We start from the raw sequence: 13,550 nt of genomic DNA on the forward strand, positions 1-13,550 counted from the left end.
GATCACGTGGCGCTGTATGCACTTAAGCGGTGTTCGCCCATTCCCCTGGTCACCTTGTGGCGGGCCGGTCCGGGCCGTACCTCACCTGAACCAGCTGAGATCTGAGCATCGATCACACGTATTGTTCCCGCCCTGCCGATGATTTTACACGGTCTCAAGGGGAAAGATTCCGACTCAGTGAAGATTCTATGTTCACTCAATCTCTTCTATCCTGGGCCTTTTTGTGTTGACAGAAGGGAGCGACCGGTCCTGGTCAATTGCCAAGCCTGCCAGGCGACCGATGCCTGATTCCGCAACGGAGTTCTGTGCCGGAAGGAGTGTGGAAAGTCGCCAGTTCTCCATGCTCTCAATCACGTCGCGAGCGTGTTGCTGAACCAGTCCGTCATTGTCTGTGACGGCAATATACTTTAGCGTCCTCATAATATCCTCCCGGCTCTGATCCGTCAAGCCGAAACCAAGTCTCCTGCCTGTTTGCTTTGCATCATCCAGGGCTTTGACGAATCCTAAGATCAGAAGGATTGCCGCTCTTCGAAGAATCCCCTTCTCTATTTCCCGTTCAAGGGTGAGAACACTGACACAGAGATCGACTGCAATAGACACCAAATCGGAGCCAACGCCCGTGATGTTTACTTCGATTGCAGAGGAGAAGATGGATAAAGCGGATGTCCGCATTCGAACATCTTCGCTGCCTCTTTTGCTTTCCCAGCCCTCGACGATCTGAGTCAAGATTTCGTTCTTTGCCTGTTCATCTTGAGTCATGTCGTCTCCAAGATCTGGCACGTCGCCTCCCCAGGCGTCCTCGGCCTGTTTCTTCTTCATGTCTTGCAGGCGCTTCTCGCGAGCTTGTTTCGCTTCTGTTTTCGGTCGATGGCCCCTTCTTCCAGCGATTGATAGAAGCGTCTCAGAGACCCTCTTTGCGACATCTCCAGTGAACGTTTCACCGAGGCGCTCAATTACTTGGAGCAGCGCCTCTCCAAAGCGTAAACGAATATCGGTTGTTGACGTCTCCTTGGCGTCCAGGTAGTGCTCTAGGATCTCCTGTGTGGCTGCCTTTGGGTGTTTGTTCGCCAATTGTGTTAAGAGCTTGATGACGCGTAGGTTGATAAAGTCCTCGCCGTCTTGCAGCAGTGATGAGAGAAGTACGAGTGTTGACTGAATGTCGAGAATCGAGCTGTTCGAAGCCACCAAACCTGAGAGGAGGTTGAGGCCTTCGGAACGTACTGGAGGCGGGTTATCCGCTTGGGTGATGTACTCCAGAGCGAGCTTGTACGTTTTCCTCTCTTCAATCTGCTTGTCGCTGGGCACGAATGCGTCTTCCTCATCTGGATCGATGGCATCGCGATACTGAAGTAGGAGAGCTAAATTCTTTGCGGTAGGGGAAACATCCGGTCGTCCTGCGTTGCCCAATTTATCGAGAGCCTTTTCCAGTATCTCGGAAGCTTCAGGTTTAAGACTCGACTTCTTAAAGCCTGGTGCGGTGATGACTAGATTCAGCAAACTCAGAGCAACAGCGATTATATCGTCGGGATGATCTTGAAGGCTGGCCGGATCCAGGATCTGGCACACCAGCTCGAGCACTTGCGTCACGCGGCTGATGAGTTTGTCCGGGGCTTGTTCCAGCATCTTCTGCAGTACTGTGATCTCCAGAAGCTTCTTGATCTCGTCACTACCCTCTCCCTCCTCGGACTTGAACAAGACCTCTGCCTTCTTTGCTGCCGTGGTCGACTGGAACCACCGGCTCAACAACTCCAAGAAGAATAACGATATCTCTTCTGGAGTGCAGCTCGCCGTCATGAGTCTGACGAGAGCAGACGATCGCTTTTGGATCTCTCCCCAGTTGAGTTCTGGGAGTTGCGAGCCTTGACCGAGTGGGGTCGCGATGATTTGCAGGTCTCCATCGGATGTAGCCTGATACTGCCATTTGATGCTGCCTTCAGCCGTTTCTCCATGGTAAACAAGGTTTTCAATGATAAGATGAAGCTTAGTGATAGAAGCACTCAGTTTCAAGAAGGTGTGAAGCAGCGAACGTGCAGGCTTCGAGTACCGTTCTTCCGTTTTCGGGCTGGTGTCGCCCCAGCAGGAGACCGCCCATAATTGGAGCAGAACGGGATCAAGCATCCGTTTTGTTTGTGCGGGATATGGCGTTGAGTTGATCAGGGACGATAGGCGCTTAAAAGTGACAAACAAGTCGTCCGCAGTAACGAGAGTCGCCCTTCCACTCAAATCGACTACGTCCGTGTCCTCTTGCTTGATCTTGAGGTCGACAATGTCAGAGTCCTCTTTCTTAATCACAGTTTCGTTGCTTCTTTTCCGGGATGGATTCAAATTGCGCAGCAACGGCTCGACAAAGGTGTTCCAACCAGGAGAACCTGCAAACGTCAGTGCATGCATGAAACCCCAACTTACAGGACTCACCAGGTGCTCCGAATTGTTTTCTTCCTAACACCCCAAACATGATAATCTGAGCCGCAGCTGTTGTCAGTTCCGGACCTTCCTTGCCGTCCAACAAAACGATGAGTTGAGGTGCAACTGCCGAGAACCAATCTTCTGGAGACACGATAGTAGGAGGCGATGTGATGATGCGAGTCACAACGGCCATGGCTTCTTGCGTGATGTTGGCGCCCCGTTTCTGAGGAGCCGCAGCCTCTGAGGCTTTGAGTGTACTGCTGGGATGCACAGAAAAGACGAATTCCATGGTTCCTCGCACGCCGTCCGGTCGCAAGGGGATCAGCGTCAAGATCTTCATCAGCTCGGGACGGAGCCATGGCGGTGCAACGTTGGGCTTGATGAGAGCGTTCAACACTGGCAAAAGGTTCCAGGCGCCGTTCCTAGACCCTTTGTCAGAATGCGATGCTTCTAAGACGCTTGGCCGAGCCGAAGTAACCTACCCATCGATGAGCTCCTGGAACTCTCTTTGGGCGGCTTCTTTCGAAGCGGCATCGGCGGAAGGGTCAAACGCCCGTTTTCCGGCGCCAAGAATGCCGTCGGCGAGTTTAGATTTTGGGTCCTTCTCAGGGGTGTCTGTTTCCATGGCGGCTGATTCTTGATGTGAAAGACTTCAAGACCCCATCATAGTAATAATTCACTGACGTCGGTGCTAGAAGAGACGATGAGTGCGAAGTTGGCAACAGCCCGGCAGTTGTCACTGTGTGGATCACATCACGTGCAGGCGCGCTTATTCACGCGGGAAGTGGTTGCCAGGTCTCAGACGCGTCTCCTTCCCTTTCGCGTTGATTGTTTGTCTCTAGGTAGCTCAGGCTGCCCTTCTTTTTTTTTTTCCTTTTTTTTTTTTTTTTTTTTTTTAAGTCTTCCTCCAGGTTCAACTTTTCCACCAACACGCTTTCGCTACGCACTACTTGCAGGAGCCAATGCCGGATACTCAACTTCGCCGGGGCTCGATTCGAATCGCGACCTGGAGACCAGCTGGACGCGCCCTACCCGATCGATCTACGGGCTCTCTCGCTCCGTGTCTGCCCCAGACGCGGTGGTTTTTTCGCACGACGCCTCCCCTTCAGTTCTCCGACTCTCATTTTCCTCACGGAATGTCTATCGCAGACCCTCGGCACGGATTGTGAGACCACGATACGTCGCTTCCGAGCCTGTAACAGGACCTCGCTTGCCGCGGCTGGATCGATCGTGGCCTCGACAAATGCAGTCCCGCCGAGAGAATGGGTTTCGGAACTTAACCCTAAGTTGCCCTTTGGTTCAAGTATTGCGTCTGCAGTCGTCGACTCTGCCTTTTAAGTCCGCCTGGCTGCAGCAAGGCTTCGCCGCTGAAAAGTGGTGTAGGCTGAGCGAGGCCGACGTGGACGGACCGGCAGGGAACACATTCCAGTCACCATCTGGTGCGCGAAAGGAGGGTTACTATGAGTCGTTGTGTAAGAGCCTCTGGTCTGAGGCCGCTCGTCAGAACCCATCCGCTGGAACCAGTACTCTGGCCAAGAATAGGTCGATTGGGGGTGACAGCAGCCATGACTCGCGGGATCTTGCTGGCGGCACATTGCTCTTTCCAGGCTTATGATAGACCCAAGTGGCGGCTATCAACTTGTGTGAGGAGACCAGTGGGCAGAGCGCAGCGTTGGCCACAAACAGTCAGCATCGAAGTTTCTTCGATATCGTCGTGGTCTTCCCTTGCCGGTCGCACTTCAGTGTTGCGAGGATTCCATGGCTACGCACGGAAACTTTTCGATCTGACAGGACCAATTGCCATGCTGACAGCTCTCGGCACCCACACCTCCAACCACGGCTTGGGACTTACTCAGCAGAATAGCTGCCCGCATCGGATCTCGCAGCCAGTCGGCGTCCCCCCGAACCACACCCAGGCAACTGCCTTGGATGTGACATGCCTGCATGTGATCTGGCCAGGCGCATCAGCCTCCAGTCGTGGGTTCTGTCCCACGACATCGGAGGACGCCAAATCCCCGTTGTTCTCCCCCGGAGACCAACACTTCCCCGTTGTTCGTTCAGTCATGAATGTCAACGGATGAGAGCGCGGTAGTTTATGGATGTCTTTCGTTCGCGCGGAATGCCCCCCTTTGTCCACCTACACAGACGGAGAGGAAACGAAAACTTGTCCCAAGAGGCCGTGCGGTACAAGCAGAGAGAGTCTTTTCGACTGTTAAGGGCCCGCCCAGACTGCAATTCAGCTCGTCGAATCCCTGTTGAGCTGAGTATATGAAGGCTGCGGCTCGTGAGCAGAGGGCAATGCAAGCGATCCCCGCTGCACTCTGGGAAGGAGGAGGGGGGCTGTCGGACATATCCAATCGATTCTGGGACCCATCTCGTGTTGGAGTCAAGGTTTTGTGCTTGTCTAGAATCGTGTAGATATGGACGGCAACTCCTTTTCAAACCGCTCAGGGAGCGCTTATTCGAATCAAAGGGCAGGCCATCGGAAGGTAGCCCTGGTTGCCGTCTCTCCAGCAATGGCGAGATTGGCAACCCCCTGCAACTGGGGATAAGTCACACCCATCTCTTCCCAATCACTTCTGATACAGGTGCTAACTCGTTCGGACAGGACCGAACACCACGATACGCGAGCAGGGGGGCATTTCAGTGCGGTTAATAGTGTTTTGGGGCTGAGAACGGGGAGCAGATGGGCCCAGAAACATGGCGCAGGGTGCCCTACTTTAAACTTGGCCGCAGTCCACGGACAACCCTTGAAACTTGCATTGGCTTCCAAATGCTTCTGCAGAAAAAGCTCGTCAATGCTCCAGGAACATCCCGTCAATTGAACAATTTGAAGCTTGTCGCACTCGGCCAACAATCTTAATCTTCGCAGTGGTCCGAAAGCCACTCATTCGCTAGAGTGACAGCGGCCCCACCACAAGAAGCTTGATTCGCTTCCCCCATTCACAGACTTCTGAAACCCGCTAGACAGTCGATCTCGGGCCTAGGCTACCCCCAGCACTTTGACGTCACCGTCTGCAGCCATGCCAGGAACGGCTTGGGGCCAAGAACAAGGCCTTGTCCGCCGCCATCTCATTCAAGGCAGGAGGGTTAGAGTGAGAAACAGTCAGCAACGGCGGGACAACAGACAAACACAATAAACTTCTCCCTCCTGACCTCTCTTCACTCGTCGTCACGCACGCACGCGACGAGTTTTCTTGTTTCTCCCGGCGAGGCCTCTGAGAGTCTTTCCGCTTGATCAGGCCCGGTGCTGCATCAGATTTCGCCCTTTACGTTGCTGCCCCTTTGTGTTGTCACACTCGGGATTGATTGGTTTGTCATCATTTTATCGAACTCGCATCGTTGAATCGTCTCCTACGCAGAGTTGTGATCATCATGGCTCTGCTCCGCGCGTCTCTCCTGCCTCTGGCGCTTCTGCCGGCAGTCCTCGCCGCTCCCGCCGATCCACCTCACGCGGTCGTCGATCCCCAACACCCAATGATCACTCCTCCACCTACCCGCGTCCGCCGCAGCCCCGACCTCACCGATGACATCGGTAGCTACGTTCACAGCGTTCTCGGCGGCCTGGGCAGCGATGTCGCTTCGTTTGTCGCCTCCGGTGTCCCCAACTTCTTCCAAAACTTCCCGACCGGCAGCGCGGTGCTTAGCTCCCTCGGGATCAGCGACGGTGATCTCAAGGCACAGCCCACCCAAGTCCTGAATGTCCCGTAAGTATATCTCGCAGCACTCACACACACACCGGAGCATCCTCCGGGAGGCGAAAACCAAAATACGACTCCTCCTGTGTAACCCCAAACATCACATCATGCTGACTGGTGGTGCCTGCTTCCCAGGGCGTACGGTAATTGGACCGACGAGGGCTGGAACGTCCGCATCCACGGCAACGTCTTCAAGCAGCCCAACATCAGCCAATCCAAGGTTGACGACCTGGCCAACATCTTCCTCATCGACGTCGACGTCGATCAGCTGCCCGCGGATCAAGCAGCACAAGCGCGCAATGTCACCAAGTCGATCTTCGTCGTCCAGCAGGGCGACCAGAATGTCACCATGGACTTTGTCAATAACGTGGCGGTACGCCCTGGTGCGAGCGGAGGAGCCGTCAATGCGCGCGGCGGCGCCCAGAGGGTCAATCTGCCATACCTGACGACCTCGGAAGGCGACTTTGACGCGTTTGTGAAACTGCAGAACACCACGGGTAGCGGCGGCGGACATTTGCTTCCGGGCAACGAGACGAGCTCCATCCAGACGCTCAACATGTACACCAATGGCACGTTGACGGGTAATGCGACGGCGTACCTAGTGCCCACCGAGGGCATCACGATCTTGTCAGACATTGACGACATCTTGCGCATCACCAAGATTTACCAGCCCAAGGAGGGTCTCCTCAACTCGTTTGCCCGTCCGTTCACGCCCTGGGAGAACATGCCGGAGATCTACGCCAACTGGTCGGCGTCGATCCCCGACTTCCACTTCCACTACCTGACCACCACGCCGGAGCAAGTGACGCGGAACTACATGGAGTTCATCTACAAGACCTACCCCCTGGGCAGCTTCGATACCCGTCCGCTGAACTTCTCCGACGTGAGCGCGACCTTGTCGATCCGTCGGTTCCTGCTCGACAAGATCTTCCAGACGTTCCCGCAGCGCAAGTTCATCCTGGTCGGCGACACCACGAACTCGGACGTGATGAAGGCGTACCCGGCCATGTTCAAGGACTACCCCAACCAGGTGCTGTGCATCTTGCTGCGCAACACCAGTGCCACCGATGATGGTGACAAGTTCCCGTACAACACGGAGGGATTCAAGGACATCCCGCAGAACAACTACATGTTTTTCAAGGTGCCCAATGATCTGACGAATCTGGACGTCAGCAACGCACAGTGCTGGAACCAGACCATCCCCCAGAACGTCACGTTCAAGACACAAGGACTGCCGTTTGGATTGGGCAACGCCGCTGGATCTCTCTCACCGCCGACTACGTGGGCATTGGCTGTTGGTCTGCTGCTGTTGAGTGTTGCGGCTTTGGTATAAATACGGCTTGGGGTGTTTTAGTGAGATGACTTTATGATACTTAATTGCAGCACTTGATATTATTGCCTGGTGACCCATTCCTTCCTCAGCCCGAGTAAACATCCAGATTCTCCGATAACAAGGACGATCCCACCGTACGTGCATCGGGTTTCTTGAGGTATGGGACGGACAAGCTAGCAAGGGACCATGCAGGCTGGAGAGGAGGGAGTTTCTCGCAACGCACGCGTGCCAATGTTGCGGTGTCGGAGTATTCCCCGATGGATATTACATTTCGGAGGCAGTTGAAAGGGTTCCACGGCCCGGTCGAGATGCTGCAAATGTCTCATTCTGCACCCAACACGCAAGTATGGGGAACAGTGCCAGGCGGAGCACCGGAACGCTGGCTCGGGAGAACGTGATTGGACACCCACTTTGATGCAGGTCGTACTCCCACGCACAACCATGCGTATTTACGGTGTGCCTCTTGTCTACTCTGACCTGGCTGCCTCTTGGCCTCCTCTGGGGGCCAGGCTTGATTGGACTGCCATGCAGCCGGTGCTGCAAGCGCCTCTTTTCGATCTTGATACATTTCTTATTGCTCCCAAATGGTTATCGCTGGGCTGCAACGGGGTTGCCGCAGATAACCCCAAGGCGACAGACGGTGCCACTTCTTTCTCGTGGGAACCAAGGGGCTCACGGACAGAAGCCGGGACCGTCCATTGCCTTGCCTGCCAGTTGAGAGAATGCCGTTGAGAGTGAAGAGTGACGGAAAAAGATTCCCCCTCCCAGCGTTCTGCCGCGGGCAATGCGACTCGGGTGGGATGCTCCGGGCCGATCTGGTCCTTTTTGGTTACCGAAATCGGGATGTAAGGCGGCGGGGCTCGTTGTCCACCACCTTCGGTCTTGGTGATGGCTGGGATCCTCTACCGGACTTTTGGAAGTTGTAAGCCGCCTTTTTCCCGGATCTGTCACGAGCGGCCCCTGTGACGACCCAGGTGATACGGGGCCATGCTGCGCTGACGGCGAAAGGGTGTGCGCCTACCACACCTCTAGTTTCCGAGGGTAGAGACCCTCCAACTGATTAGTGGCGCGTTGGTCCTCGGGAGAGCAGGTCAGGATCCCACGCGGTTGCAGTTGAAATTGAATTGGAGGTGTATTATATGCGCCAAGTTCATGTGTCAGTGGCGGCGACTCGGCGAGTGGTAGTCGCACACGAGGCGCAATCGAGATTGAGGGACTCCAGACAAGCTGAAGGTGGCAGTATGGCCTGAGCTATTTGTTGTAGCAGCAGGGTGCTCACCACGGCCATCTTTTCCGAGGGTCAGGAACCTCCAGCTAGCCAGCGCAGGTTGCAGACGCCCCTTTGATGCATTAGCCACGAGGGGCAGGTACGTTGGGAGGCTCTGTGTCTTATGTAAGTCCAGTGGCGTGTCAAAGTACCTAGGCTGGAAAGTATGGGCTGGGTACTGTACACAGATGTGGAGGCTGTCAGGGCACCATTGAACAGGACGGGGCGGGATAGGTTGTCATAGGCTAGGATGATAAACGATTTGCGAGAAGGGCTGCAGTTGGATGGTCTTGGAGGCAGGTGGCGCAGCAGGTGACCATATCGTGAGTCGCGATGTCGACTTGTTGGCGCAATGTCGGCGGCTCACGCAAAGACGGTGACCACAACATGACCCGCGAGCCGCAATCTCGCCTCCTCTCGCGTAGCAAAGGACATCTGAGGTGTTTCGAGAGAGGCGACCGTTGTGTCAGTCGGCTAGACATTTTCTCGAGATGCGGCGACATTTGTTGCGATGGATGCCGCGATGAAATCTGCGTCAGCGGCCAGAGGTACCTGTTGTCCATATCGTCAGCAGTGTTCAGTCATCAAACCCTCATAGACCTCGGTCTCGTTTCCGTGCCGTTGCATCTGGTCTTACCTGGCCCTCTCGTGCATCTGCATGGCGCACATCGCATGGCTAAAGGGCTCCCCTTCTAGGATGCCATCCAAAGCAATGCAGCCGATAAAACACCTCACCTTATCGCGGCCATGACCCGGGGGCCTGTGATTACATTAGGTCTGGTGTCGAGATGAGTGTGGTGAGCGTTGCAGCCGCTGCCCGGAGTTTTGGAGCATGAAGGGGACGCATCCCGTCGGAAATGTTGCTAGAACTTCAGACATCAGTGGCTCTACGGCCAGTATGCGCGCTGTGGATACTGTCGTCGTGGTGGCATTCCAGTTTGAGAGGCGGGTTCTAGTCCGACCTTGAGCAGAGACACTGATGTTGGATGCACAATTGTCGCAGTGGGCGTAGGTAAGGTAGTTAGGTATGAGGGCCCGTGGAGTCGAAGACCACACCACAGCCAACCGAGAGGAAGGAAGGTTGAGGGATGAGAGATGTCGAGGAAGGCGGACCCGGAAGCGGGCTCCACTCGGCCGCGTTTGGTCTGTGTCACTGACCCGCAGGACCTGTGAACCCGGTAGCCCCGTCGCCCCGTCGCCCGTTGTCATGCTGCTGCGGTGATTTTGGCGCAGGTTCTGGCGCGGCATGGAACAACGGTCGGTTGTGGGCCTCCACTTCCACATCTTCTGTATCGTATCTTGAGGTAAGGTAGGGTCTGAGGGCATCAGATAGGCTTGGTGGCGCTGTGTCACCTCATACTGCCTGACTGCTCTACAGAGACTTGCTGCGCGTCGCATGCCTTGCACAGCTAGCGTCCTGCTGTTGGTGCTGACTTACATTTCCTGCCAAGCCATCTTCGTCTGCCCGTTGCTTCTATCAGGGTGTCTCGTCCGTCTCGGAGGTGGTCGGGCAGATGCGGTGTTTGACGGAGTTGGGGTGACATAATTAGCCCGGCTAACTTTCGGGGCTGGGGTCCCCGACTTAGGTGCTGTGGAGAGTTGAAACGGCGCGCTGTGTTGTGTTGCGTGTGTCCTCTGCTGTGTCACCTTTCTGTGCGACACACCATCATTATCTCACCGTTGGTCGACCATACAGCATCGCGCTGGATGATATGCCGCGAGCAGGCCTTACCTAATTCAACAATTCAATTGACCTCAGTGCGTGCTGACCAATTCGCGATGTCGCGGAGGTGTCATTGACATCCATGAGTGATACCGGACCTCGCGTCAGTCATCCATGAAGTGATGTCCCGTCGCAGCGTGAAGTCACGGTGCTCACGTCTCTGTCCTTGTTCCTGGAAGAGCGAGATCAGACTCCACTTTTCCCATATAACAGGTACTCGTCTAAGGTAGATATACCTTGCCTTACCCAAGGCAGGTAAGTGCCAACGGGGAGGTAAGTAGGTGAGTACCTTACCTTACCTTACCTTACCTTGAGGTACTTCCATTGCCTGTTGGGGTGAGACCTTCCGTTGGTTGTAAGTGCAACTGCGAATACGTCCACGCGTGCCTGCTCATTATGTATCGTCGACCGAGCACATGCAACACGGTATTTTCCATCATGTAGAGGTATGGAAATAAGCCATCACATTCACCTAGGTAAGGTAGGTCGGGAACCCTGCTCGCCTTCTCGAAGCACGGTACCTTTCACAGGGATGAAAGACTCAATTCCTGGCTTCTGAGGCTGGCCGTGGACAGCCGTAGACAGCATAGCGCTGGACGTATTTTCCAATTAAATGTAGGAAAGTACCGACCTGCCTACCTACCTACCTGCCCTATGTGCTCCAATCGCAGGAATGCAATGCCAGCATGGCCTGAGGTCGCACACGCAACCAGTCCAGCCCAGGTGGTGAGGAAGGCGCTTTCCATTCTGGGATATCCTTGCTGTCCGTCTTCCTTTGTCATTTTTCGCCGTCGCTCCCTTTCAACACCAACAACACCTGAACCATCAAACAACAGCCAACGTCAACGGCACCGTCCGGCTCTAGGCTGCTGCGTCATATGAGGCCGCTTGTTTCTGTCTTCAACCAATTGCCGTCGCAATAAGCTCGTATCAGAAGGTTTATTCGACCCTGGCCTCGCTTCTGCCACTACTCCCACGCCTTATTCTTCGGCATCCAAGGATCCCAAGCAGGCGACAGGTCACAATGGATGAGTTGTTCTGCCAACCGCATCGAAGCCTTGAAAACATCCTCGCACGTGCAGCACGTAATATTTTGCGACACCGACACTCTCACCATCAGCACTGGCATACATGACGGCAAGCGTCAGCCAACACCGACACCGCCTACGCCAGAAAGAAGAAACGAAGACCGTGTCTGTCACTGCGGAGGGGCGACTGCCGCAAGACCAAGATCCAACCTACCTATCGATCCTAACGTAATGACTGCTTTCGCATCCGAGGTGCTACAATGAGAATATCTCCTTGACGAAGCTCCAATCAAGGCTTGGCGATTGGGGTCATCTTACACCTCGCCTGTCTCTCGCCCACGGATACCTTGCGGATATACACCATGCTTCGAAGTACCTTACACTGTCCTCCCACCCTGCCCGGCCTTGACCTGCTTCACCCCGTCCTGTTGCTGCAGCCCGCTGATGATCTAATCCAACCCAATCAGGTTCATGTAGTACAAACTCGTCAAATCGGTTACAACCACCACCACTACCACCACCACCACCACCAACAGCCTGCATTGGACAACACCAATGCTCGGTGACCCTGGTTCTCCATGCGTGGGTCCCAGCCTGCCGGCCTGCCGGCATGAGAATATCGAATCCTTCTCGCTCTGCCTTGTCGTCAACGACCCCGAATCGCCATCAGGCGACACTAATGCTACCTGGGGCGAGGTGGTTACCAACTTGCCCATGGCTGATTCGGCTCGACGCAGAGCTTGTCCTTTCAACCGCGGCCGGCCTTTGTGCTCAATCACGCCGTCTTCCACCGACCCCAACCCTGGTGGCCATAGCTCCGCCTGTCGCCGATTTGGACGACATCCGGCTCTGAGAGATCCCCGCTGACCTTTCGAAATGTACCTTTGTCACAACCGCCCTTTTCCGCTTGGCCCAATCAGACGCTCCACGCTGCTGCACGCTCCACGATCTCATTGCAGCGTCACGATCGTAATCGTTGTTCCGCGATGCAAGTCTGCAGCAGGCTTGCGTGTGCTGTGCCTCGATGCCAGTCGCTCGTCGTATCAACCCCGTCTTGGACATGCGCTTGTTATGGCTGTGCTTCGCTCTCACCTGCGCGCCAATAAATGATTCGCAGGACTTTTAGCCACTTGCCAGTCCAACGGCCCACATTTTACGTGACATCTGAGTTCTTGGAGTTCACAAAAATACTATCAATTTCGGACTACGACTCGGGGTGTTGCATCCATTCCATATCGGCGCAAGAACATTTCACGCGGCAGCTGCTGGCCACGGGAGCAGGACGAAGGAGTGTACTTCTGGATTCTTTCTGATTACCGATTAACACCTGCAATATCCGCCTATCAGGCCCATCGCCACCGTCAAACTCCTGGGCAAATGATGGATATCCGATACAGACTGAGACCCCAATCTCTAAGCCATGTCGTTATGTCTTTCTCTGCGCAGATTATCTGCCCAAACCCCAGCTCGAAGGCGGCTGGGTCCGCAGAGCGTGGTCCGCAGCTTCTCAGTCGGCCTTCGCAGGATTTTGGTTTCTTGTAGCCATGTGCTGGTTGGACTAGCATGATGCCATGCCGGAGGAGGCGAAGGAACCGCCTCAACTTCTGCTTATCGGTTGTACTAAGTCACGTTAGCTTCAGCTGCTATGAGCATGCGTTCTGGGTTCACTTACAACAACGCAATCTTCGCATCGGGCACCGTGGACATTGACCCAGCCGGGGCAGTCAACGCCATGCTTGTATCTGTTGACGCAGGGATAACGATCCATGGTGGTTGTGGAAATTTTCGACCGTGAAGTGGGTGGCTTTCGAGTCAATTCGGTGAAAGGGGGATAAGGTATCCAAGTTGTCTGGCTTGTGTGGTTTGCAGGAGTCCAGACACGGTTGGACAGCGTGCTGGGAAGCACACTCTTTATACTCGAGGCCTCGGATTTCGGCTTCTGGTAACAGGCTGAGGTGAGATTGATTTGCATCTGGTCACGCTTCTCCTACATGCATCACTATCTTCTCGAAAACGATGGAATGGATGCAGAAATGCAGGCTGACTGCTCACAGGCTGCTAAGAGCGGCAAAACTCCATGGAGACGATGCGAGGC

General features: G+C 54.9%; 2 protein-coding genes across 2 annotated transcripts; one reads left to right on the forward strand and one right to left on the reverse strand.

Moving 5' to 3' along the window:
- Window positions 1-192: 192 nt before the first annotated feature.
- GCG54_00003218 (uncharacterized protein) lies at window positions 193-3,031 on the reverse strand (the record flags this gene model as incomplete). Its single annotated transcript, XM_045403294.1, has 3 exons — window positions 193-2,369; window positions 2,416-2,828; window positions 2,889-3,031. The coding sequence occupies 3 exons, from the start codon at window positions 3,029-3,031 to the stop codon at window positions 193-195; spliced, it is 2,733 nt and encodes a 910-aa protein (XP_045261575.1).
- A 2,750-nt stretch (window positions 3,032-5,781) lies between these two features.
- On the forward strand, window positions 5,782-7,437 carry GCG54_00003219 (uncharacterized protein; the record flags this gene model as incomplete). Its single annotated transcript, XM_045403295.1, has 2 exons — window positions 5,782-6,113; window positions 6,240-7,437. 2 exons carry the CDS (start codon window positions 5,782-5,784, stop codon window positions 7,435-7,437), a joined length of 1,530 nt encoding a protein of 509 aa, XP_045261576.1.
- Between the last annotated feature and the right edge of the window lie 6,113 nt (window positions 7,438-13,550).

Source organism: Colletotrichum gloeosporioides (genome assembly GCF_011800055.1).
Source record: "Colletotrichum gloeosporioides strain Lc1 chromosome Unknown consensus_63, whole genome shotgun sequence".
Classification (NCBI taxonomy): Eukaryota; Fungi; Ascomycota; class Sordariomycetes; order Glomerellales; family Glomerellaceae; genus Colletotrichum; species Colletotrichum gloeosporioides.